The 26,066-nt window shown below is 41.7% G+C and overlaps 1 protein-coding gene across 1 annotated transcript in view; it reads right to left on the minus strand.

Annotated features, from left to right (window-relative positions):
- LOC147702001 (cytochrome P450 2F3-like) overlaps positions 1–26,066 on the minus strand; it is a 211,713-nt gene that overhangs the window by 76,164 nt on the left and 109,483 nt on the right. Inside the window, exons 4-5 of the mRNA XM_086930616.1 lie at positions 7,834–7,994; positions 6,655–6,831 (exon numbers count right to left, since the gene is read on the minus strand). Coding sequence (XP_086786742.1) covers positions 6,655–6,831; positions 7,834–7,994 — 338 coding nt within the window. The remainder of the gene's footprint in view (positions 1–6,654; positions 6,832–7,833; positions 7,995–26,066) is intronic.

A 26,066-nucleotide genomic window follows, 5' to 3' on the forward strand; every position in this document is an offset into this window, starting at 1 on the left:
ATGGTCTAATGATCATGAGAACAAGTTCAAAGCTTCGGTTTCCACGTGGGTCAAGATTGCACCATTACCTTGAGTATTGGACTGAAATGCCATTACCTCTTCTTCCTTACTCCTTCTGTTACATCAAGGGGTGTTAATTCCTTCCACAGACTGGTTATTAAGCTTCCGAACCAAAACATACATCCGGTGACAAGCCCTACCTCTTATCAGAAAAACATAACCTGTCCTTTTACCTTGGATCTTTATTTCAATTTTAGCTACAAGAGCTTCTATCTTAGCAGCAAGGTGGTATATATGACTAAAAGACTGGAAAGCAGAATCCTTTGAAATGGCAGATTATTAAAGATTCCTTTCCAAAGTAGAAAGTCATTTGGTGACCGACAAGCTCAAATGGCCACCAAGGCTTTCAATGATAGAAAACATGCTCTACCTTTTAAAGGAAAATCATCTTGAATTGAAAGCAACCGTAAATGGTACTCTTACAATAGAATGTCACACAAAGTGGTTTCATTCGAGGAGAAACTAGATGGATTTAAAATGTGCATGCTTCAGATCAAAAAGATCCTGACTATCAGGAAAGGGATTTGAAAGCTCTCCCTATCTAATGTCGATTTCCGCCTAATCACCAAATTAAGAATTTAAATGTAAAGGACAAATGGGTGCTGAATGTGGTTTTAAAAAAAGATATGTAATAGAATCTAAGCCCGAGTCAGGAAGCATCCTTTCTCCCATCCCCAAGAACAAATCAAAAGCAAATGCCCTAATGGAAGGAATGTTTTTGCTGTTCAAAAAAATAAATACCACAATACTAGTAGCATGGAAGGAAGGGAGGACAGGGGTTTTATTCAATTTTCCTCCAGGTAGGAAAACGTTCAGGAGGTTTCAGGCTCATTTTGGACTCGAAGGTGGTAAATCGGTGGATAAAAACAATTCATTTCAAAATAGATAGTCTTCACAGAGTAGTTCCAATGGTAATGTCAGGTGACATTTTAATTGCAATAGACTTCTAGAATACGTCTCTTCACATTCCAATATTTCAAAAACGTCAAATATATTTAAGATTTGCAATTCAAAACCTACATTTTTAGTTCACAGTTCTCCAATTTGCCTTCATTGGATCAACCTTTCAAGGACAAAAAGACTCCTAAATGTTCTACAAGAGCATAGTTTGCTAAATTGGATTTTATAGGAACAAAGATTCAAACAAGCAAATAAATAATGTCCCTAACAGTCAGACATAACAGGACAGCAACAGCCAGAGAATGATTGAAGATCTAGGCAGATATAGCAGCATACATGTTGCTTATTCCTAGTGCACATTTTCGAAGGATTTCGCTTGTTAGCGACTTCCTTTTTTGTTTTACATACATTGTTTTCAGGTATATTAGAAATGGCTGTAAGGCCTTATTTTTGTTTGGAGGAACTAGATCTCTTACTCAAACCAGAAATAGAGGATTACACCCACTGTGAGTCAGGGAATCCTGGCCTTTGTTTCATGAATATCAGATCGGTCTTCTACCAACAACATTAAGAGGGGACTCGTGGCATTCTCAAAAAGTCTTTGGTCACAGAATGGAAAAAGGTTATCGATCAGTTCTTTAAGGATTTGAGCTATAAGACTATTGATTTGTATAGGTCGGCAGTTTAAGCAAACTATAGTCTGAAGAAAGGGATGTATATGGTTGCAAAATTAGAGAGAAATTCAGAAAGGTCTCATAGGCCAGGTGATGTGTCTTAGGAGATGTTAATTAAGTTATGCAGATTTTCAAAAGCTGGCTGTTGAATCCTTTTCTCACTTTGGGGCAACCTTTCCATGAAACTGGGCACTTTGTGATTTCTAATATTCTGTTAAAAGGCAACTGTCGGTTGCAGAAAGTTTTTGCAAGAATTCTATCAATCAATTTTTGTTGTTTTATTGTGACGGCCCAAAGTTCGACCAAGAAGTTAAAACGTTTGTCAAGTACTTGCTATGTCACAGATCTAAACAGCACCTTACTGATGAGGCCCAAAAAGGCAGAGAGCAGTGTGAGGTTTCTTGTTTTCCCAATAAGAGGATGCGACCTGGCAGTTCGGGCTACTGTACTGGTCCAGGACTGATTTGCATATGGTCGCTCCCTAGGGGAAATGGTGCAGACGCCACAAAAATATTTGATCGCAGCATCCCATTCATTGTATTTTGCTGTGTCAATTTTCTTTCATAGAGCCTCTCTCATTGAAGCTTTGGGGTCAAGTCTTTGTCTTTACACTCCTACTGTGGTTACCTTTTAGCTTACTAGGATGGCAGACTTTTTCCATGTCAATGTTTATCCTTTTTAGGTCGAGCCTGGGCAGCACATTCACTGCTCTGTGAGCCATGCTGTACTGGACTATGCACTTGAAGCCCCGCCCACTCTCCGACCATATTTGCCATTAGCTTGTGTCATTGCCCTTCTTAAATGCTGGCTTATGATCGTTTATTAGGCATGTTAGTCCCTCCTTAGTACTGCCTTGTCTTAATTTGTAATCTCCCATGAGGGCTGGCCCTTTTACTTCGTATGTTACATGGCAAGTCTTCTTTAGTCTGTTAGCACTATTTTCTTTAATGATTTCTCTTACTGCAGGAGGGTCTCTTGTGCGCAGTTGTGACCACCGGCTTGTTTGTTTAACTTGTAGCAAACAGGGAGCTCTTTAGGGCCAAGGGAGGCAGAAGGGGGCAACTCAGCATTGCCTTCAAGCATTGGGAATGCAATAAGTCTCGCATTTGCAAGAGTTTAAGCCATTGCAAATGAAAACGCCTTTTATTAGGTTTTAAAAACCAAAACATAAATAAAAGGCATGGTCATTCACAATGCCAATAGCTCAAACTTGCGTAAATGCAAGACCTATTGCAGTGCAGGTACTTGCTTTGGGTAGCGTTGTGTTTGGTGTGCACTAACATTTAAGCGAAGGACAGTGGAAGTGTATCCTTCGGGAGATTATCAATTATTGCTATTTTTCAAAAGGCCTTTTGCTACCATTTGAGGGCCTATTTTACGGAGGTAAAATTTTAATATGAAAGAGGCTGGTGTAGACAAAGTTATTCACAGCACAGCACATTCTGACGTTAGGTCTATTGCAAATCATGTTTTTATCATCTAGAATGTTGAACACTATTTGAGGTTCCAGATCGATTCTAAGCAACACCACTTTAAAAGTTTTATCTGAAGCTAATTTAGCACATGTCCCCACTGGTTTTGGGAGGGCCTTAAATGTGTATAATGCTAGTTACTGGTCTAGACACAAAATAGTGATGTTCGTGTAGATGTTAGGTGAATCTACATATTGTTAAAGAAAAGGAGGGCAGCATTATTCCACTCAACTTACTTATAACAGGTCAGTAACAGGAGTACATGTAGTTGGATCCAGATAGTCGATGCTGGAACAATGAGGAGTTGTTGATGGATGTCTTCACAGTATTAAAGGGGGAGAATGGAGTCTGTAGCAGAATTATATAGTATTGGGAAGACTTTCCTACTTTGGTGCGCTGAGATTGTTTGGTGCTTTAAAGATATGGTGCAAAAGCACAATATTAATAGAGAGGGAATTGCCAATATATTGCATCAAAACAGCTTAGTGGACATAGCAAGACGTTTCCGGAGGATGACACCTTGGGGTAAAGATACGTGGTGCTAAAAAAATAATAATGGTTGCTGTATTATTGGAACATTAGGTTCTCCAGGGGACTGGAAATCATGGGGCCTGAAAATCATTGGGAAAAGAGTGAGGCTCTGAGGGACTTCCAACATGACCAGAGGAGGTGGAATTTGGATGAAGGCATCTGAGCACAATTATTGTCTGCTGGCTTAAAAAAGAAGGAAAAAAAAAAGGAAAAAGAGGTTAACCAACTGAGGTTATGTCTGTATATGTATGTACTGACATTGGAACAAATTACCCAAGGGAATCAAGGAGCTGAAAGAACCAGGATAAGAAAAACAGATGGCAAGTGTCGAAGGGAGGGGGTACAACAAGATGCTGAGATGGTGATCAAAGGTGATTGATGGGGTTGAATGAAGCCAAGACATCAAAGAAGATTTAGATGCAGTTGTTAAATTTGTTCACGAATAGCAGGACATAAATGATACTCTGCAGTGGTACGGTCCTGAACTGCAGTGGAGAAAGTAGCCTGATTGGTTGGCCTTTCTGGTGGTTGTGACCATCTGTGTTTGTAGTACCCCAGCTCTTACTTAAAGCATTCAGAGGTATGGAAGGTGGGTGATGGGATGTTAGTAGGTAAATTGCTGGTGTAGAAACTTGTAGAACACAAGAACAATTAGTATTATTGTACAGGCAATCAGCAAGGGTTATAGAAGATAGTAATTTGAGAATTTACACACCGTAAACCAATGCTCTAACTGGTTACGTATTTGGGTAACAGTAATCACGACCTCCACAAGAAGACTTCTTTCTTTCAGGCATATACTAAGAAATCTGCCTCACCCAATTTTGTTTCAAAGTATGCAAGCTATCAGATACGTTCTATAGTGCTCCATATTTACACCAATACCCTTGAATGCTCAACTCTGTATACTTTCAACACTTTTTGGAATCTTTGAATTTAGCTACTACAACCAAACGGATGACAAAAATAATTCTTTAACTCAATAAAGAGCCATCACTGTCAGCTCCTGCAATAACCTATACCTTCTTAAAACCAACTGTTGGATTTTCCACAGCAATCTAAATCTCAAACCAGAAAGAACAGGTATACATATGAGGCAGCATATCACTCAACTCATTGCAGCTTTTATGGTGCTGCTCCCTGGGCCACAACTCAATTCCTCCCAAAAAGTGTTTTAGACATAGACAAAAACCTTCAACTATCATTTATTCTGTGAGAGAAGTCAATAGTCACACTTTCCTTTTACAGGTCAACACAATCAGGCACATCTTAGTAGTGCGATTGGAACATTTGGGCATGTTCTCACGATGTCACACTACTATAGAAACATTTAGGAGATTCCCCGTTCTCAGTACCAACTATCAAACTATGAAATACTATACCCAGACATCTTTGTACAATATAGGGACATCGCTACTTCAATAAAACCACAAGCAAAGTACACAGAAAGTGTTTGTCCACTGTATGCCTGCTACCAACGCAATACTATGAATCAAAATAATTGGTGGTGGGTGTCCTCTGTATAAAAGCCAACAACATGACTGTTTAAATGGATGGACATTCCAGAGATTGTATTGGATTAAGAGAATTCTCTGAAGTGACTGGAGAGATGAGAGCATCCATTGCAACTTGGATAAGGCCTTAATGCAATGCAGTTATAGCCACAAAAAGTGGTGGACTGTTAAAGGAATTGCAACATAACACTTAAGTAGAGTATTGTCCTCAATATTTTATGTAGGCTACATGAAGATATTTTCTCATTTAAAATGCATGTTGGAAGAAAAAAAATCACTATATATATATATATATATATATATATATATATATATATATATATTTTTTTTTAATATTACAGTTTTTGTTGTTTAGGCTGATGTCTTATTGAATGTTTGTTTCCCAAAATGGTGTGCAAGTCTTTTGGGGGTCTCTCTCTATAACATCTAACCAGAAGAGCTAAAGCATCAGAAGAGGGTAACAATCTGAGGTTATTGCCAGTCTACAAGGGATATCTTTCCACCACATTTAGTCTAAGCAAATCAATTGTTTGTTCGAGTCCTCCAAATGAGAAGTACCAGTTTACTTCTTCTGGTCTGGCCGTTAGTCCCATATAAACTACCTATGTCGAAAGGAGAGGTAAAAGATCTAAGGTTTTAAGCTGGTTCAAGGAAAGTGATGTTTTGTTAGCCCCTCTGACCAATCAGATTGCTCACAGGACAGCTAGTCATACCCGACGGAATGTCAAGCAGTCCGCCTGGTTAACCAGTGACCAATTAGATGGTCCCTGTGTTCAGGCCAATTAGATAAATTGTGGGTGTCCAACACATCTCAGCAGTGAGCAATTTAACTTCTTCAGGTATATTACTATCTAAGTAGAGAAATAGTCGAAAGAAGGAAGGTGCGTTGTAACTTCAGTAAGAAAGAGTTGAGAAGGTGGAGAACTGCTTACCTATTATAACTTGATTAACATCACCAATGGTTGGAAAAATGTGTGTGTACATGAGGTATAATAATTCTATTCACAAAACCAAATCGCTTTCAATTCATCAGTTATAAGTTAACCAAAGACGTGCTTTGTCAAAACAGACTGAAATGGACTCAAAAACAAAAGAAAACTTCAATGCGGCGCGATGTACAGCTTTTACAAAGATTTATTGTATTTACAAGTTACATATAGAAAACAGCTAGAAGTCAAAGAGAACCACTTTCATTATATCTTAGTGTTGGACATGGAACAAGTGCATTAAATAACTGTGGTGACTTGAGTGCCTATGACACAGGTAAAACATATCTATTGCCTAATAAGAGACTAACCATTCCAGAAAAGTAGATGTTAACTACACTTTTTTTGTTTTACCAGGGTTTACTGTTAATGCACCTTGATTTTAGTCAACATTTCAGATGCAGTCCATGAGCAATCCGTATAGAATTAGGTTATTAATGTATTAATTTGCCAACAATTTATGTAGTTGTCAAACAACTCTAAGTAGTAACAAAAAGGCGAGAGAAGCAACACTCACCTCATCCATTTTGTTCAGAAATGAATCAACAAAATCCCGTGGGCAGTTAGGATCCCGGCTGGCAATATGGTTCTCAATCAGGCCTCGCAAATGGCTCTGCAGCATCCTGGCATTTTCAAAGATTTTATTGTGTTCACCGGGAAGCCACTTGAGAATGCCAGGAAATGTGTTGTACATCTGTTGAAGAAAGTCAATCAGTATAAATGTGCTATGGCAGATGATATTTTTATTTTAGCTTGCAAAGTTTGTTTTTCATGCCCCCCCCAAAAAAATTATGATGATCTGATGTGTTTGTACTGTTGAGGGAAACGGAGTTTGCTACGGTTTTAATATCACATTCTTTCCACCAATGTGTAAACCAGTATACTTTGATGTGCCTTTTTCTTTGTGAGTGTTTAGCCACCTGGGAGGGAACAATTAGGCAAGGTATGTACTAGTGTGCAAAATGTTCACCATCACTTGCAAGGTAGCTTAATGAGAACAAGATGAAGATGTATCATCATGAGTGAGAGAATGAAACTAAAAGATACTTTGTATTTTGTGCATGTTTTATTGTAATGTTTTACGTAATGAGAGAACTGAAGCAATGCATGAGTTCAAAGTGCAAAGGAAATACTTGAGCAGAGGGGAGGGAAAGAGAAAGGATGCAACTGAATTACAATGTGTAACTAGGTCATAGAAATAACACCTCTGCACACCTGTGAATATTACAGTTTTAAGCGCTATGGAAACTGAAACTTCACAATTCTCTGTATTTGGTAGCCAACAGTTGTCCGATTGTTCACAAACACTGGACAATTAGGGGTCCTCTAGGGGTCATGTTTGTGATAATATAAGAGCCCACCAAGAACTGCATTAAAATCACCCATAGACATGAGATGTTGGCCGGAACTCAGGATGGTTACAGGACAACAGGTTTAATTGAAGGCCAGCAAACCTGTTGCAAGACAATCAAAGGTCAGTCATACCAGCAGCAGAGGCAACAATCTGTTGAATAATCTCCAGATTCCTATATTGGACCTGTCCACAGCCGATATCATAAAACAGTTGGCAATACATTTTGAACAGAAACCACCTGGGCTAGATTGGAACCAATACGCTTGAAGATGATCACTGACCCGTCTATTCACTCACACTTTCATAGTCAATTAGCCACTTACTTCTGCAAAATCTACCAACCTGAAAGCCACGTTTTCCCAAAAAGCTGATGTTCTCGTTCACCATTCTTAGCAGAGTCAAGAAGGTTTCATCCTCTGTATCAAAGCGGTCTCCAAGCAAAATTGAACAAATGATATTGGACACAGCAGCAGAGATCCTCTCCCCAGGATTGAAGGGCTTACCTTTGCAAAAAGATAGGATAAGCATAGTACAGGCTATATGAATCCAATTGATGTGGAGCAGAACTCAGCCCAGACGGCAAAATACAGAGATGTGAATGTCAGAGTCCACAGAGGTGAGCTTTTAGGCTTCTGGAATTTAAAGTACATTCTCACATAAAAATGGTGTTTTACCTCAAATTTGATTCTATTCAGGTCAGTGGAGAAACAAGAAAGGCCAGGAGTTATACTGTTTAGCAGAATGTGGGACTCCAACTAGTGAGTGAGACTTAAGGGGTGTGTAAAAAGATTGTTTGTACTAATGGTAGTCTTTCCCATCAAAGCACAACAGTACTTTTGGCCCACGATCCATGTTGGTTGAACAAGTACTTTTAATTAAATTTCACAGGAGAAAGCACCGGGGGCAAAACTGCAACCAACCAAGATGGTGCCAAGAACTTCGGTGCATAGGCAAAGCAACATTTTGTTGATCCATTCCATGGTAATAGGGCCATATGTGATGGTTTGAAGTCAATTCCACCCCTTTTCCTGATGGCTCAACATAATGATATGTTTTTCGGTTTCCTTTCCAAGACACTACCATTATGCTGTTAGGAATAGACACGTTAAATACATCGCACCACCAAGATGAAATAGCCAAAAGTTTTGGATTCAGACATCAGCTGGTAGAGGTTCTACCAGTAAACCCAAGACAGTTTACGCAGGGAGTCTAGTGCACCGAGAAGGACTGACAGACGTAACACAGCATCTTAGTAAACTTCAGGGTGAACTTCTAACAAAAATGCTTATTATCTTTAAAATAATAAATAAAAAAAAGCAAAAAAATTATACAGACACCAAAATGAAGTAATAAGACAGAAACATGGTAATACAACGTACAATTTAAAAACAAACATTTCTAACACCGTTGTGTCTGGCCTTGACAAACTGGAGCAATGTTTCTTTTCACTAAAAGAATAAAATGAACACGCAGCCACCTAAAAGTAGCGGCCTTAAACTTACAATAACCATTTTAAAATTAAAAACATTGACTAATGTGGCCGTTTAACTACTGACATTTTTTTATATAACAAAATGTGCCATGCTTTATATTATACTTAATTGTGAAAGAGAAAAATAAATCATTCCTTAATAGAGAATTATTAATTTGTAATGAGGCAAAAATTAATTGTCACCTAACCAAGCACTCACATTGCAGCCAATGTTACTTTAAACTATATAGCAGCAAATTTAACAAGCATTTGCAATGCAATAGGTCTTCCATTTACGTGAATTTAAGCTATTGGCATTGTAAATGTCAATGCCTTTTATTCATGTTTTAAAAAACTAAAAAAATAGGCATGGTAATTTATAATGCCAATAGCTTAAATCCGCATAAAGGCGAGACCTTTTGCATAGCACATGAAATGGTCGTTTTAACTCGCACTGTGCAAAGCAAGAAGGGTCAGGAGGAGAAGGGAGAAAAAAAACATGATGGTAGTGATCCATCCATACTCCCGTTTCCCTCATAAATTGTAACACTAAAACAGTCCCGGATGCAGCAAACCCGCTTTTCCCCAATAAGAGCTGCAGTTCCAGTCATTGTTTCCTGCCCCATCGCCTGTGAAATCTGACAGTCTAGTCACGACAAAGTGAGTTCATAAAAAAATGGCAACACTGCAAGATCAGCTGGCTCGACGCACAAGTCTGGGCAGGGGGCGGGGGTGAGCTGGCATTGGATGTCAGCCTTCCCCCTCTATTTACTTTATGATCATTGCTCATTTCGCCTGCATATTTTTCTCTCCCTCTTTCTATAGAGTGGAGAGCCGTCTCGGTTTGTTGGAAGTGTTATTGTTGTGATTCTGCAGTTGGGAATCCCAGGCATCAGGTGTGTGCTGCAGTGGTGATGGGGTCTTAGTGAATGCCAAAACGAGACGGCAGTGATTTAACAAGAAGATACGAGTCTTTATTGGGTGCAGCCAGGGCCGCTAATTTTGTAAATGTAAATGTGTGTGTCTTGTAAAGCGCACTGCTACCCGTAGGCGTCCTGGCGCTATAGACCGCTGGGGAACCCGTCCTGGCTTTCCCTGTGAGATGTTCCCTCCTGGGTATCTCCAAGGTGAAACCAGGCATCCCCGGCGTTTGTGGGGGGCCGTTGTGGAGATGAGGCAAGCTAATGCCCAGAGTTGCCGAGTGTGATCCCTGGTTAGAGTAGGCACCGAAGTGAGAATTATCGAGCCCGCTGACCCTGGTTCAAGACCCTGCCGCGTCGGGAATTGAACCCTGGTCCCAGGCCGTCCTCTGCTTCTAGGTCTGCCGCCTCTAACTAGTGAGCCACACCACTCCACTTTGTGATAAACTTTTATAGGAATAGTTACCTATCCCCGTGACAGAGTGGCGTGATTCACAAATATTAGCACGGAAGGGAGTAGTCAGAAAAGTAAAATAACCTTCACTCTTATTATAAAACTATTGGTGTTGGTGGCGAATGGTTGCTCTGCTCCTAAGAAATTTTTGAAGTGCCAAACAGTGAGTTTTACAGCAAATTTTTGGAAAACATTTTCTAAAACTAAAATATTTTCCAGGTCGTTCTGAAATGTTAGAATCCCAAAAAAGTACTACTAATGTGCTGAGGTTGACCAAATCCAAGGGTCCCAGACGATTTTCATCCTTCTACACGTTTTTTCTCTTTCTTCCCTGTTTTTCTTTTTCTCACCTATATACATTTTGTTTCCTTTCTGTCTCTGTCCCCTCTCTGTTTCTCTCTTACCCACTCCTTTGATTTATCATTTTTCTTTCCCTGAATCCTTCACGGTTGCTGAAGTGCCAGCCCTTGACTCAAAAGCCCTACCATAGCCTTCAGCTCATATTATTCATCAGCTTCCTCATAAAAAAAGGAAGGGAGAGGGAAGAGGGCCCTTAAAGGAGTCATTTTCATTTCACTGTGACTCAGGCTGAGTCAGAGTAAAAGGGAAAAACACATTGGGCTCAGTGGCAACCACAGGCAATCCTAGAGCTACAGGCGTTGGCAATATCAATGCATTTGTGTTTATCAATAAAAACAGCCCAGAGCCATACAAATGGATTTAAAATGCCAACACCTGTAGCTCTAGGATTGCCAAGAAATATTGGCTTTGCCAGTGCTTGTTTTAATCATGAAATGGCAAAAATAAACACATAGTTCAGGTAATATGCCTAAAACTGAAAATTAGAAGCAGGAGAAGGGGATTGGGATTGGGGGGGGGGGGGGGGGTGGGGGGGGGGTACATTTACCCTGCGTTCAATGTATCCTACACAACCCAAAAATGTCAGTGAAAACAAATGTGTCAAAATTGGCGCAGTCTTTCTGCTCTTAAATATAGAAGTGCAGGTACTCACCAACTGTTTAGTCCTGAGAAGCGCGAGTACTCTGACATTATATGTACTGAGCACTGCTAAGAAGTGCAGGTTCTCTCCCTTTCACATGAAAGAAGTGCAGGTATACAGTACCGGAGAGCGTCTGCCCATTTCAAGTCAAGTCAAGTCAAATAATTTATATAGCGCGCTACATACCCATAGGGTCTCAAGGCGCTTGAAGAAGGGAGGGGAATTATTTGTCGAATATCCAAGTTTTAAGTTGCTTTCTGAATGCTAGGTGGTTCTGAGTGAGTCGAAGGTGAGTGGGAAGTGAGTTTCAGGTTTTAGCTGCTAGGTAGGAGAAGGATCTTCCTCCCATGGTGGTTTTGTTGATGCGAGGTACAGTAGCAAAGGCTTGGTTGGAGGATCGTAGATGGCGGGAGGGGGTGTAGAAGGAAAGTCGAGTGTTGAGGCATTCGGGTCCAAGTTCGTAAAGTGCTTTGTGTGCGTGGGTTAGGAGGCGGAATGTAATCCTCTTATTGACGGGGAGCCAGTGGAGGTTTTTCAGGTGACCGGAAATGTGGTCTTTACGCGGGATGTCTAGTATGAGTCTGGCTGGCTAAGCACTGTCTGGCATAAATCCTATACAAACATGATGTGGGTGTTTCCAATAACGTTTCTCCTCCACGGTCGGGCAGAGAGACCTGCAACTGTATTAACATGTACACCTGATACAGACTTTTCAGGTCATTTCATGTCCAAATTCAGCGACTCCTTCAGTTAAGTTTTTTTTTCTCTGTATTTGGGATTTTTTGTTTTGGATTTTTCCAGGCATAGGGGAAAAAAAAACGGAAAGTTAACCCAGGGCTTGGAACAGAAGCAGAGTTCTGAAACTGGACACCGAGACAATTCATATTGAATTGTCTTCGGTGATTAATTTGCAACTGAAGTGACAGACACAGAGGCGATGAAACAACTAAATAGATACATTTGAGTAGCGTGCAGACAACTGTGCATCTTGGTGCGTCGCGATCAGATTGCACACTGCATGCAAGGCACATGGTGTGTGGTATGTGAGCCGAACAGCCTCTCGGAGCTTGGCTTGTCATATTTGATTTGTAGCACCAAACGTGGCTGCGGTTTTATCGAGGTAGGAACACCCAACACTTCGGGAGGGCTTGGCTCTTGTAAGGCAGGGCCCAGCTAGTATTCATTTCCATATTGTTCGCCCATGCCAGAGTGGAAAAGTGAGCAAAAAAATGATGGACTAGAATCTAGCTCTACATATTTATAGGTTGCCGAGTTTAAATCAATTATTTTACCCACCATTCTTTGTTCATCTCTGTGAGTAACCCTAAGTGGGCAGGTGTGTCCTGACTACAGAGGTTAAATCTGACTGAAAGTAGCCTGTAGTAATTTCTTTATTGTGAGTTTGAAATGGAGTTTTCATATTGGTATGGAGCTAAGACACCACTAAGCAAAACAAGGCCGCGAGTGGTGTGGCGCGACAAAGCTGCAAGGAGCGTGCGCTATCCACACCACTAAGCAAAACAAGGCCGCGAGTGGTGTGGCGCGACAAAGCTGCAAGGAGCGTGCGCTATCAAAAGGGCGCGATGGGAGCGTGTGAGGAGCCCAATGTGGTCGTGCATATGTACTGAAAGGTAAATTAAGCGTGCAGTGGGAGCATATGAGGAGACGCCATGCGCGCGCACATCGACTGTGTGGGCGCGCACTTGGTTGGTCTCCCTTCGCGCACCAAACCGATGACAATAGAGTCTTGCCAAGGCGAAGCAGCACATGCGTTGCGTTTGCTAGGCAAGACCTAAAAAGGAGTCAGAAGACCATTTAAGCAGCTACCAGACGCACAGGTATTAAGTATTTAAAGTTAACAAGAAAAATTAAGTAAACGCTTTTTTCAACCAACTTTGTCACTGAAGTAAAATAAACTATTTTAAGAAAATATGAGCAATGTGCACAGAAGCTTTGTGAAGTCACTCAAAGTAAAGGAAGTGTGTGCAAAGTGTCCCATTGCCATAACCTTTATGTTGTGGTGGGAGGAAGCTAGAAGTGAATTACAACCTAACAGATCAATGAATGAAACCCATTGGCTGCCCGAAAGCCCCTCTATCGATGTATATTACATATGATTTTACAAAAAAGAAAAAACAGAAGCACAATAGTAGTCTGGCGACACAGCTGAAGTAGTCTTAAAGGCAAGATCAAACTATGACTGATAGAGAGCTGTAAACATTAAGAACTTGCTCAGCAAAATGCAATATCGCAGATCTAAGCCAAATTCATGAATATAATTTCAGAAAAGAACTTCAGACTTCGCTATGTATTCAATAGCAATTATTTATACAAGTTCCAGCGCAATGTGCTCTACTCAGTCAGGTGTCAGTATGAGGGTCGCATCTAGATTTTTACTAAACATCCTTCTTTGTTGCCTCTAACATATGTCTTTGCAGCCGATTCATCTGAACACCTGTGACAAATCCAGTGTGCTGTGAATCCTCAAGAAATAACAGGTCTGCAGAGTTTTTGGATGATGTTCCTAAAATTAATTATTTAAAAAATGTCACTGTAGAACTCTACCCCTTTAAAAGGTTCAAAGCAATGCACAAGAATGAACAACTGATGCCTTTTCTAGGCAAAGGAGCAGAATTTCTTTGAAGGATAAAATTAGGGAGCTACTGATTCATGTAGATGTATTTTCTGCTGAAGATATTAAGGTGCTAGTCAATTAGGGACTTGATCTAGTGTGATATTATCACACCCCACACATCTTCGTTCAAGCTGGTATTTAAATAGATCCTTCCTTTGGTCATCAGCCTAGAGTGATCAACACCTTCAAACATTCCAGATACATTTAAGATTCTAGCACTGTATCAACTAGAGACAATTCCATCCAGGTAGGTTAAGTACCCAGCCATACATAAAAAAGACAGATATTCCAGAAGATTATATCTTTTTTTTCAACAGATGGTACTTAAATTGTAAGAACTCGAAGTTGAACATGTGACCCTCAGTACCCTTTTGAAGAATATAAATTCCAGCTTAGATCCCGCTTTTTGAACATAATGTTTTGGATTAGTCAAAGTTGATTAATGGCGTTCCCCAATTTACTCAGTCTTGAGAGGTTATATGTTTGGGTAACGTTGGAAATGAGTGGTGGGCTGCAATCATAGACTTGCCTTGTATATGTGTAGCTTGTCAAGCAGGTAATGGTGGCATATGACAGAGCAGATTAAATGCACATTGTTCTACCAGTCATTCTTGCCTCTCTGTTCTGAAGTAGAGGTTGTTGAAATGCCCTTTCTGCTTGTTCAGCTGTGTATTCTTTTCTGTGTTTCACTTCACTAGAAAATTGCAAATCACGCTGTCAATAAAAGCATACCATTTCCAACCCTTTCATATGGAGTCTGACCTGTTCACAGCACCAGCACATTCAGCACAAGTGATACAGAAAAAAGCACTTAAATGGGCTCAACATACATCATATGTTTTAGTGCTACAACAGTTGGTCCTGCAAGACGATGGGGCAACACTTACACTTCAACAAGCAATACACTGAGAACTAACTGATCACACTCAAACTGCATTTCGGAGACCTAACCCATGACAAAAACAGTGGGTTTCCTAGAAACCACTGTTTACCATTTTTAGGACTCACTTACCAGACAGCCTTTGCATAAATACCTATTGTCACCTTGCCCACTGCTTACCACTGGTTGGCTTGTCACTCATTTGATGGCTTTGCATTTGTTACCTTGTTAAGGCTTTACTTCCTCTTCTTGTATTTGTCCTTTCCCTAGAGCATGGCCACATTATTTGTGGCCTTCCACTGCTCACTTTTCAGGCACCACTTTTATCATTTTGATTAAGCACTCTACAAGAGTGAATGTGTTTTCCAGCTGTCTCCCTCTTGTACTTTCCTTCCCGTTCCACTACAAAACTGGTTACTCTCTCTTTTGTGCTGCTCCCCCACTACCCTCCGTGAAGCACTTGCCCGTGGGCATTTCTCCCCATGCCGATTTCTCACCCAGCTGCTTCTTCGTCCCAGTTCCACGTTTCTATCAGTGTTACCCATTTGCTTTATTCACCCCCTCCACATGCTCTGCACCCCTTGTTCTTTGCTTCCTCCTACCCACGTCCAAGGTATTGCTTCCTCTCAACTGCACTATTTCTGCCCCTGAACGTGTGCCTTCCATGTTGCTTGCACCCTCCCTGCGCCTGTGTAGCTTCCACCCCACATGGTGCGTCCCCTTTCACACATTTCTTTTTATTTACCAATCCAAAACAGATTGCGGGGAATGAGATTTTAATATCTTTTATGATCAATCTGATAACTTATCTCATTCGTCAATTTTGGATCGCTTGTTGTCTGTCATTGAGTAAAAGACAACCCCCGCATAGGTTAGATAAACCCCATTAACTGACGCCACTCTGAAGAACCACTTACAACTGATAAAGTTTAAAAGTTTTAATATAAAATTAAGAAAAGTTGCAAATACAATCCTCTCAGGATCAAATTCATCAAATATACAGGAACTAGAAGGAACATATATTCCCTAAAGAACCTCAGTCTACAAACGAATACAATTAAAATCAGTTCCAAAATCAGCAAATTAAAAAGCATCGATATGAAGTGGTTCTTCTGCGTCATCTACAGAAAGAGAAAAATAATCAAGTTAAATCTGTCCCTACTCTATACTAAGTGACATCCCTACTTAGCAAGTTTCTAGTACCCTAAAAAGGTGTCAGCAGTTTGACTCCCTAAGAAGTTCAAACTCTCTTAGCCTCTAAAGGTAACTTAAGTTTAAGAAGCAGTACCCTCTCTGCCTACCCATCCGATCTCTAAGGGTCCTCGGCCTACTGCTCCCTTGCGCTCTGATCTCTCTCAGCGCATCTGCTCAAGTCATCTGCTCTTTCTAACTTGCCTTCGCTCTGAGCAATTCGCTTTCGCTCTCGCTATCTTCTCCCCGGGGTGCTGTCCCTAAAATACACAATCACAGTGTGGGTGGAACGCCCCTTCGACGCCCACCACGGACTTTCCCCCATGATGTCATTTTCTGGCTCTTTCCATGGCTTCGTCTCTTCGCGTCGTCCGTTAAGTTGACCTTTCTCCTTAGACGCCATCTTCGTCTTCCTGCTGGTGACTTCATTCGACTTTACCTTTGACACTTTCGGAGCAAAATCTATCACCTTATCAGAACTTTACTCTTTACGACTATGTATGTAACCTTTCTTGGTCTTGTGAATGGTCATTTCAAAACAAGACTCAAATTCCACTCGTCTCCTCTCATGTTTAGGCAATAAACTTCGTCCGACATTTGTCACCTTAAATCTAACAAGAACTAGACTCTTTGGCTCTCACATTCAAGTGAAGGCTATTCACGACTCCTGTGAGCCCTCTAAATTACCAACAGCAGACTACACTCCTGCGAACCCTTGGTCAGTCAGGTTATAATCACAAATGACCTAAAACTCTTCTAACATTCCTACAAACTTCTTCTACTCAGTATAACCTTTAACATACATTTATATATGATCGCATTTAGCAAATCCTTTGCTTATATGTGAATACATTTTACATAGAATACAAATTACATAGAATATAACTTTATATTCTCATTGTTACATCGTTATATATATGCTCTCTGCACATTTCTCCATGTTACATTTCTCGCAGTTTCTGCATTTTAAAGTTACACACGTACATGAATTCTACTTTGCACGTTCTTCTGTTCTTGAGCATTTCTACACATTTCTACATTAGCCCACTACGTATACGGGCCTTCTAAATCTAATACATTCTAAAGTGAATTCAGTTACATTTCCTATATTACTTTGGTCACATCTGTTAACTTTATACTATAAGCGTCAACTTCACGTTCGATATACATTTCATTCTTACGTTTATACAATATGCTTCTAAATATGACTCGGATATACGTTTTATTCAAATTGCGCTCTCTCAGTTCCCCCCTTTGATGACTTTTTAGGAGTCATCACTAAATACAATTTGAATAGCACCTTTAAACAGAACTAGTTACATCATTTCCTCTTTTCATCATTTCAAGTGCTCTCAAACTTTTATACTGTTGATCTTGTAAAGCAGCTAATCTCCTTTCTTGTTCTCTCATAGATCTTCGTAACCGGTTCGTCCTATACCATTTATATAGTTTCACAAATCCTAACAATGTGATTATACAAATTAATACTATTAATACGGGTTTTAATATATACCATACTATGCTTTTACCAAGGTTGGCAAACCAACTTCCAACCTTCACTACTCCATGACCTACTTTTTCCCAAACATTTACTTTTGTCAAATCTTCGATTTCTTGATGAATCTGTGTAATGTTTCTTATGACCTTCTCAAGTGGTTTTGAATTATCAGGAATATAAGTACAACATTCCTGGACCTTCAAAGCCTTGCAAACTCCGCCTTCTTTTGCTAATAGCACATCAAGAGCAAGTCGATTCTGAAGAACCATTGCTCTAATCGATTGCATCTCACCTTCTATTAACATTAATGACCTTGCAGTACTTGCAGATAATCTATCTACGACTGTAGCTAGTCTCCTGATCTTAACATCGTTAAGTATTAAACCTAACATAGGAAACATCGCTCCAAATACGTCTCCTACTACTTCTGCATCTCCTACTTCTCTTTTCGTTCTTGTCGAAGCCTTTCCTTCTATGATCGCTAAATCCTTTGCATGATATATTTTGGGGAAGACAATTGCCAAGTAACACGAACCATACCAATTGTCAGGCAGTCTTACATAGGCATTTCTTCCGCATACAAAATATACATTAGGAATCACTTGCATCTCCTTCATGAAATCTTTCGTGTAGTACTCTAATCGAAAAGCATGTTCGCAATTTACTTCACCTACAAATACACTCTCATAATATGTCTTGCTTCGAGTTAAACATAACTTTCCTTTCTGCGTTCTATCCAATGCTATTGGACCATTGCTCCCTTTCTTTTTATGTGCCTTCTCTTCTTCGGTCCAATCAGTTCTCCACTGTCCTGACATTTTTTAAATCTTCTGCCTTCTGTATCGGTCATCTACTTGTGCTATGAACTTTTTCTCAATCTCTGACACTTTGCAAGTCAGATTATTTCTGCGTGCGTATGATGTATCTAATGTATCCCAAGGAAGAAAGAACTTGGCTAGTCTATCCTCCTTTTTATAATAGTCCCACTTATTCATTTGTTTATAATTCGGAACTTCAGGCAGTACCGAATCATAATTTGAAAAGTAGTACTCGAACCCTTCTCTACCATAAAATATACTAAGCAGTAAACTACATGTTATCCCATAAGTCAGTGGGAGATGATGATATCTAATGCCCTTGTCTACAGAAGCCGGCAATTGCATACATACATAGCAATCTTTGGCCTCCATGGCATCGATATACTCATATAATAGTTTGGCATATGCATTTGACCTAAAGTTTCCCTGTGACTCGTCTACATGTAATCTACGAGCTTCATCTGCCAGTAACACTTTTTCACGAATAACATTGCTCTCCTCCTTCTTCCCATCAAGAGCAGGTTTCAAAGTCATTACAGGCTTAACATCTGATATTGCTTTATCAGTTTCATGTCCTATTATGTATGATATTGTCACTACTGTAATTATGAGAAAAATTACCACTGCTATAAGTGTACCTATTATGCATTTAGCTTTTCGGTTTGGGTTGCCGTTCTCCATGTTGTCAAACAGCGTAGCTCCTTCTTTTGCGAAAAAGTTTTCTTTTCCTTTCCAGTCTTTGCTTTATTTACTTTATTTTCTTCTCAGTTTGTAAAGTGCTCTTTATCAACAAAGTCTCTTTCGCAACAATGTCTTTTTATCTTTAACAACAGACAACCCTAACCCTTCTCCGTCCTCTAAAAGTAATCCCTAATTTTATTCTTCTTTCCACTCGGCGCTAGGTTATCTTCTTCTTTATAGCTTATATACAAAAAGTCTTTATACAACAACAATTATTCTCGTACCTGCAGCTCTCGCAACAAGTTCCAATAATTCAAACCGAATGACTTTTTCTTCTTCTTCCGGAATTTGATGACCAAATGTTGGAAATTGTAATCTGTTTAGTACTAGCTCTTTAATCTGACTCAAGTATGGGGGTATGGGAAGTGTGAAAGTCAGTAATCCCTCAGTCTCGAGTCCAGGAGTCAACATCCATATCTCCACTGCCACAAATGGATTGAGATCGATTACTTTCACGTTCTTCACTCTCCCAGATTTCTGTCCCCAAGACATCTGCTAGATAAGTCCACTCTGGGGTGGCGTACCTTCGGCAGGGCACACGTACCCTTCTCGATCTTCTTGGACTCTCAGTGCCTGAGTCTGTAGTTTCCTCTTCTTGATCTGACTCTTCAGCGATCGGGACAAGAGTTTTCTCCTGTTGTGCCTTTAAGCTTGGCCTCCTTCTTCTCTCTGGCCAACTAGCTTCGTCACTCCTTGTCCTCCTGCTCCTTGTTCTGGGACTTGTCTCTTGGTCACTCTCAGCTTGTTCAGTATCTGATTCAATCTCCCAGTTACTTTCTTCTCCTGAGGCGACTTCGGTCTCACTAGTGTCCTGACCTTCGTCGGCCTGTTCCGACACAATCTCAGCCTCTTCGATCACCTCTACAGCTTGGCTTTCCCCCTCTATGGCTTCTCCGCTTTCCGCTGGATTCTCATCCGAGAGAGGAGCTGTTTCTTCTAGAGGTGTTGGCACTCTTCGAGTGTGTGAAGCATGTATCCAATTTGGCAGGCCTCCACACTTCACTGCAGTGTTCGTAACAAGTAGGACTTGAAATGGTCCTCGCCAGCGCACGTCTAAGCAGTTCTTCCTGACATGCTTTTTCACCAAAACCCAGTCCCCCGGACTCAGGTCATGGCACAAATCTTGTGCTGGTGGAACCTCTGCAGCCTGGACCTGGAGGGACACAGAATTAATGGCATCAGATAGTCCCTTGCAGTAGTCCAAGATCAAGTCGTCTGTGATGTTCAATAACGCTGCAGTCGGAACCGATGGCAATCTCATAGCTCTCCCCATTAGCACTTCATGTGGAGAGAGACCTGTTTTTCTATCTGGTGTGCTACGTATGCTCATAAGAACCACTGGTAGTGCGTCTGGCCAACTCAGGGATGTTGATGAACAAACTTTGGCAAGTCTGGACTTAATTGTGCTATTGATTTGCTCTACAATCCCTGAAGCTTCTGGTCGATAACTGCAATGGAGCTTCTGATCGATACTCAAAGCTGAGCATAGCATCTTCACTATTTCGCTGTTGAAATGAGTTCCTCTGTCCGATTCCAAAGAGGATGGCACCCCAAACCTCGGTATTAACTCTCTAAGTAACAGTTTTGCTACTGTAAGTGTATCGCACCTACGTGTAGGGTAAGCTTCAACCCATCTAGAAAATATACAGACAATCACTAAAATGTATCTGAGTCTGTTGCATTTAGGCATTTCTATGAAATCAAGCTGCACCCTATTGAAAGGCCCCCCAGACCTCCCAATGTGACTCAATGTGACTGGTGTTCTCTTTCCTACGTTTAGTTGCTGACAGATCGCACATCGCTGACATACTGCTTCTGCCGCTACTCTAAACTTAGGATTAAACCATGTTTGTCTAAACACTCTCACCATAGCATCTCTACCTATGTGTGCTGATCCATGCAATTTCCTTGCCATTGGACTAACAAGTTCATTTGGTAAAACTGCTCTCCCATCGGCAGAGATCCAAAAGTTCATCTCGCTTCTAGTACAACCAGCTGTTTCCCAACTCTTTTTCTCATCATCTGGTGCATTCTCCTGAACACTCCTTAGCTCATCCCACGTATCTACAGTGTCTAACAACATTGTCAATTCAATTCTTTCTTGGATTCCCCCCACTTTCACATCAGTGTGAGAATATCCCTGTTCTGCGCAGTAACGCGCTACTTCATCCGCATAGCGGTTACCTTGTGACACAAAATCTACGTTTTTCGTATGCGCAGCACATTTGACAACTGCAATGGCTGTCGGGCCTTGCAATGCCTCTAACAAGAGTCTCACGAATTCTCCATTCCTAATGGGAGAACCCGAGGAGGTCATGTAACCTCTTTGAGACCATAACTGCCCGTAATCGTGAACTACCCCGAAACCATACTGGCTATCGGTGTATATGGTGACTCGAATTTTGTTACCTGCTAAACAGGCACGTGTCAAAGCAATAATTTCAGCTACCTGAGCGGAGTGTACTCCTTCCAGGCAAGCGGCTTCTACAACTCTGGTAATTGTACAAACTGCATAAGCTGCTCTCAGCTGACCGATATCGTCTCTTACGCATGAACCATCAACAAAGAAAATTTCATCGGGGTCAGTCAATGGCTCATCTACGATATCTGGTCTCGGTTTGGTGCATAGTTCAGTCACATCAAGGCAATCATGATCTGTACAAATTTCATCATCCACATCATTTGGAAGTGGCATCAAAGTTGCAGGATTCAAGACGGAGCATCTCTTTAGGGTCACATTCTCGGCAGCCAATATGACCTGCCCGTAGCGTGTGAGCCTGCTATTCGTCAGATGCTGAGTCTTAGTCCTGGTCATTAACAATTCTACAGAATGCGGTACATACACCACTAACTGATGTCCCATTACCACGCTTTCAGATCTTTCAATGCTGACACCCGTTGCAGCAACGGATTTGAGACATCCGGGCAACGCTGCGGCTACTGGATCTAATGTAGCCGAAAAATACGCTACTGGCCTACGCGCATCTCCATGAATCTGGGCCAAAACTGCTAAAGCGCATCCCTCTCTTTCGCAGCAGTAAAGCAAAAATGGTTTTGTGTAATCCGGCATTCCTAAAGCCGGGGCGCGACATAAGTCCTCCCTCAGCTGCAAAAACGCCATCAAACAATCTTTGTCCCATGGTACCGGATCACTCACTCCTTTGTGCGTCAGTTGTAATAACGGCTTTGCCTTCAGTGAGAAGTTGGTTATCCACTGTCGACAATAACCGACCATGCCTAAAAACATCCTGACTTCTCTCTGTGTTTTAGGCGCGTTCATTTTCATAATCGCCTCTATTCTGTCCGGGGACACCTTCCGTTTCCCCTTTTCAATCCTGTGGCCCAAGTATTGCACTTCGGTAAGACAATATTGCAATTTACTTGGAGACACCTTATGCCCGTTCTCGGCCAAGTGATTTAGTAAGGTGATGGTGTCTACTCTGCAAGCTTCCTCAGTTTCTGACGCAACTAGGAGGTCGTCTATGTACTGGACCAGAACCGAATTCTTGGGCAGTACTAGACTTTCAAGATTTTTCTTCAGTAGCTGGTTAAAAATCGATGGGCTTTCTGTATACCCCCGAGGGATACGACACCATGTTAAAACGCGATCTTCCAGCTTAAAAGCGAAAAGATACTGGCTATCTTCATCTAAAGGAATCGAAAAGAAAGCCTGGCACAAATCTATCACTGTAAACCATTCAGCTTGGAACGGTATCTGAAATAATATCACTGATGGATTCGGTACCACTGGACAACATGAGACAACAATATTATTAATCTTTCGAAGATCCTGCACTATTCTGTATTTTCCACTAGGCTTCTGCAAACCCATAATCGGGGAGTTACATGGACTACCCACGATCTCCTTCAGTATTCCCGGTTTAATCATGGATTCGATCACAAGCTTTATTCCTGCAATCGTCTCCGGTGTCAACTTGTATTGTGGTGTTCTTGGGTACTCGGCATTGAGTCTTACCATGATTTTTACTGGTTCTACCCCCTTGATCAATCCTATTTCTTCTCCAGTAAAATCCCACACCTCAGCTGACACTTTCTCCCTCAAGTCTTGTGGAAGCTCCTCCACTGTTAAGGTAGGATATAGTTCCACGCATTCCTGCGAGTTCACAACCTTGAAATCGGCATCTTCATCGTTGGTCTGCACTTCTACTCCTTCAGGTGTGCAATGTATTGTGCAATTCAGTTTACACAACAGATCTCTTCCTAGCAAACACACCGGGCTAGAATCACAGATCACAAACTGGTGTTTGTCACTGTAATTCCCTATCTTCACTGACACTGGTTCCGTCAGAGGATTCGTCATCCTCTTGTTTGCGACTCCTACCACCTGAATCATCTCTCCTGATATCGGCAGACCTGGGACTACCGCTGATCTCAACGTGGATCTAGTGGCTCCCGTATCCACCAAAAAGGTCGTAGGACATCCAGCTACTTCAGCCTCTACGTATGGTCCTCTCTGATCTACTTCCAGGGCTGCTCCTAGAGTACAGTCTTCTTCCCTATTCACTCGTTGCCCTGTAAGAGGATCAACGTAGTAGCATTCTTCTCCTCCTACGAACAATGGCATTTGTCTATAGGTTTTCCCTCCATTTGCAATGCGAGGCGGTTGAGGAAACGGGGCTCGAGGAGTCTGAGTCCCCCCTTTGATAAACTTTCCCTTCGGGACTGTTGCTCCCTTAACCACGTTGTTCTGTACCTCTTCCTCCTCCTGTTCTAATTCGCCTGTCTCGACATTGTACGGACACTCGCGTCTCCAATGTCCCACCTCATTACACTGATGACACCTGGTTGTCCTTTTCAGTGTTGCGATATCTATTCTCGGTCTCGGTCTTTCTTCCTCATCTCTGCTCTGATTATTCTGTTTCTTTGCTGGCGTTCCTATTCCCTATTGTCGCTGTCCACCCTTTCCAGCTGATTGCATCTGTACTAACATCAGCTTCTCCTTGAGCTTCTTTGCCTTCGAATCTATCTCATCGCTACAGTATCTTGCATACCTCAGAATCTCATCCAAAGGTTTGTTCTGCCAGCAAATTAAATGCTGTTGAATCATCAGGCTTATGTCTGGTCTCAATCCGAGAACAAACTTTGACACAAACTGTCCTATGTCCTTAGGATCCATTACGTCTAATCCACTGTACTGCTTGAATGCTTTCAGTAACCTCTCATAAAACTTGTGAACTGTCTCTTTAGGCTCCTGAGTTGTTCGATCTATCTTAACCCAGTCTATGTCTTGCACCGGCACTTTCTCTTTTAGCCATGTTATTACTCTCTCGTATTTTTCCATGACTCTGTCTGATGGACCGCCTGTCTGTGCATTCCTCGGAGGCTCACAAGCGGGCCATTCAATACTAAGTTTGCATGCCGTCCACAAATCTCCGGGTACCACGATATCGAACAAAGTGTTCAAATCGATCCACAGTACCTTAGAGATTTTCACGAATCTCTCTACCTGCTTGTACCACTCTATGGGATTTTCTCTAAGCTTCGGGAAGGAATTAGTGAATGCCGCTAAATCCCCCCTACTCCATGGTACATGCACGTAGTTTCCGTTCGCGATTTCTCGCAAAGGGAAAGCTTCCATTCGCATTAAGTCTGTATCCTGGGACTTCACAAGTGTACTCCGTCTGACAGATCCCTTCTTGGACCATCTCTCCTCCCATCTATCCAGATCTCTCCATATCCTAATACACATTACCAATTCCCTTATGTGTACTCTTAGCCCAATCGTTCTGCGCTCATCTAGATCTTGATCCGTGCAATTCAGCCTATGGTTGGCCTGTAAGGCCTTAGTTCGTGATATGTCTATCATGTACTTTTCTGCCAATTCAGATAACTTCTCATGAGCTGCTCTCGCTTTCCGAGTAACGTCTTTAGATAAGAACAGTATCTCATCTGGTGCGTACAGCTCTAACCTCTCGAATGCCACTGTGCCGTCAATTATTTCATCTAAGTCTGATTTTAAACTCATTACATCTATGCGTCTTGCTTTTATTTCAGCTCTCAGTACGTCAGTCCTAGGTTGTTCTCTTACATCCCTCTCACCTCCACTATGCGCCCTACGCCTAAGCACAGGTGAGTTATGAGGAATTTTTCTTCCATCTCTTTGTTCCCACCTCTCTAGATCCCAAGCCTTTCCATCTTTCCTTGGGGTGTGGTGGAACAATGCTCCATCCCTCAACCCTACATTCCGTCTTTTCGACTCGGTTTCCCCAGATACGAGATAGGATCCTCTGTGCTGTTCTAAACCACTATAACTCGCTTGCTGTCTGGTGTCACTCAACAAACGATAAGGTCCTTCATGGCTCTCCATGCTCCCGCGATCTCGTTCGTGATCACCGGAGGCATGTCGAGACGTTTCACGACTCTCCATGTTCCCGTGATTCCAATGTTGCACATTTTCATCCGGAGCATGGTGTGTGCATCTGAAAGTGTTTCGGTACTCCTGCGTCCTTCGTTCTCCCTCACTAAAGGTGACGCGAGGCACTTCGCCACACCCTGTACTCCTGTCGTTGCACGTTTGCCTATTGCCACTGGTAGTGGGGCAAGTATCTCCCCTGCTTCCTTGACTCCCTCTCTCCCACTCCGGGCTGCTTTCGCCAGCTCCACAATGAGAGAGGATCCTGTTATCCTGGTCTCTCCACTCTGCTCCTGTTTCTAAACTTTTAATCCGAGCCTCTTCGGCAGTATCCCATTCTTTCAGATATTCCCTTAATTCCTTATAGGATTTTGGTTTAGGTCCCCTCAAATCCATTGATCCTCTTTGACCCCCTTGTTCTATCCAAGGACCCGTTGCGGAATCTAATGGGGTACTCCGACTCACTGGTGCTAGTATCTGCCTCTGAGGATTTATCGTGTTATTCCTATTCTCCATCTCTGCCCTTTCCCTGTCCCATCGTGCCTGCTCCTCCTGCTGGACCCCCTCTGGGTTGTAGATTGACACTATAGGGCC

Source organism: Lissotriton vulgaris, chromosome 7, assembly GCF_964263255.1.
Source record: "Lissotriton vulgaris chromosome 7, aLisVul1.2, whole genome shotgun sequence".
Lineage (NCBI taxonomy): Eukaryota > Metazoa > Chordata > Amphibia > Caudata > Salamandridae > Lissotriton > Lissotriton vulgaris.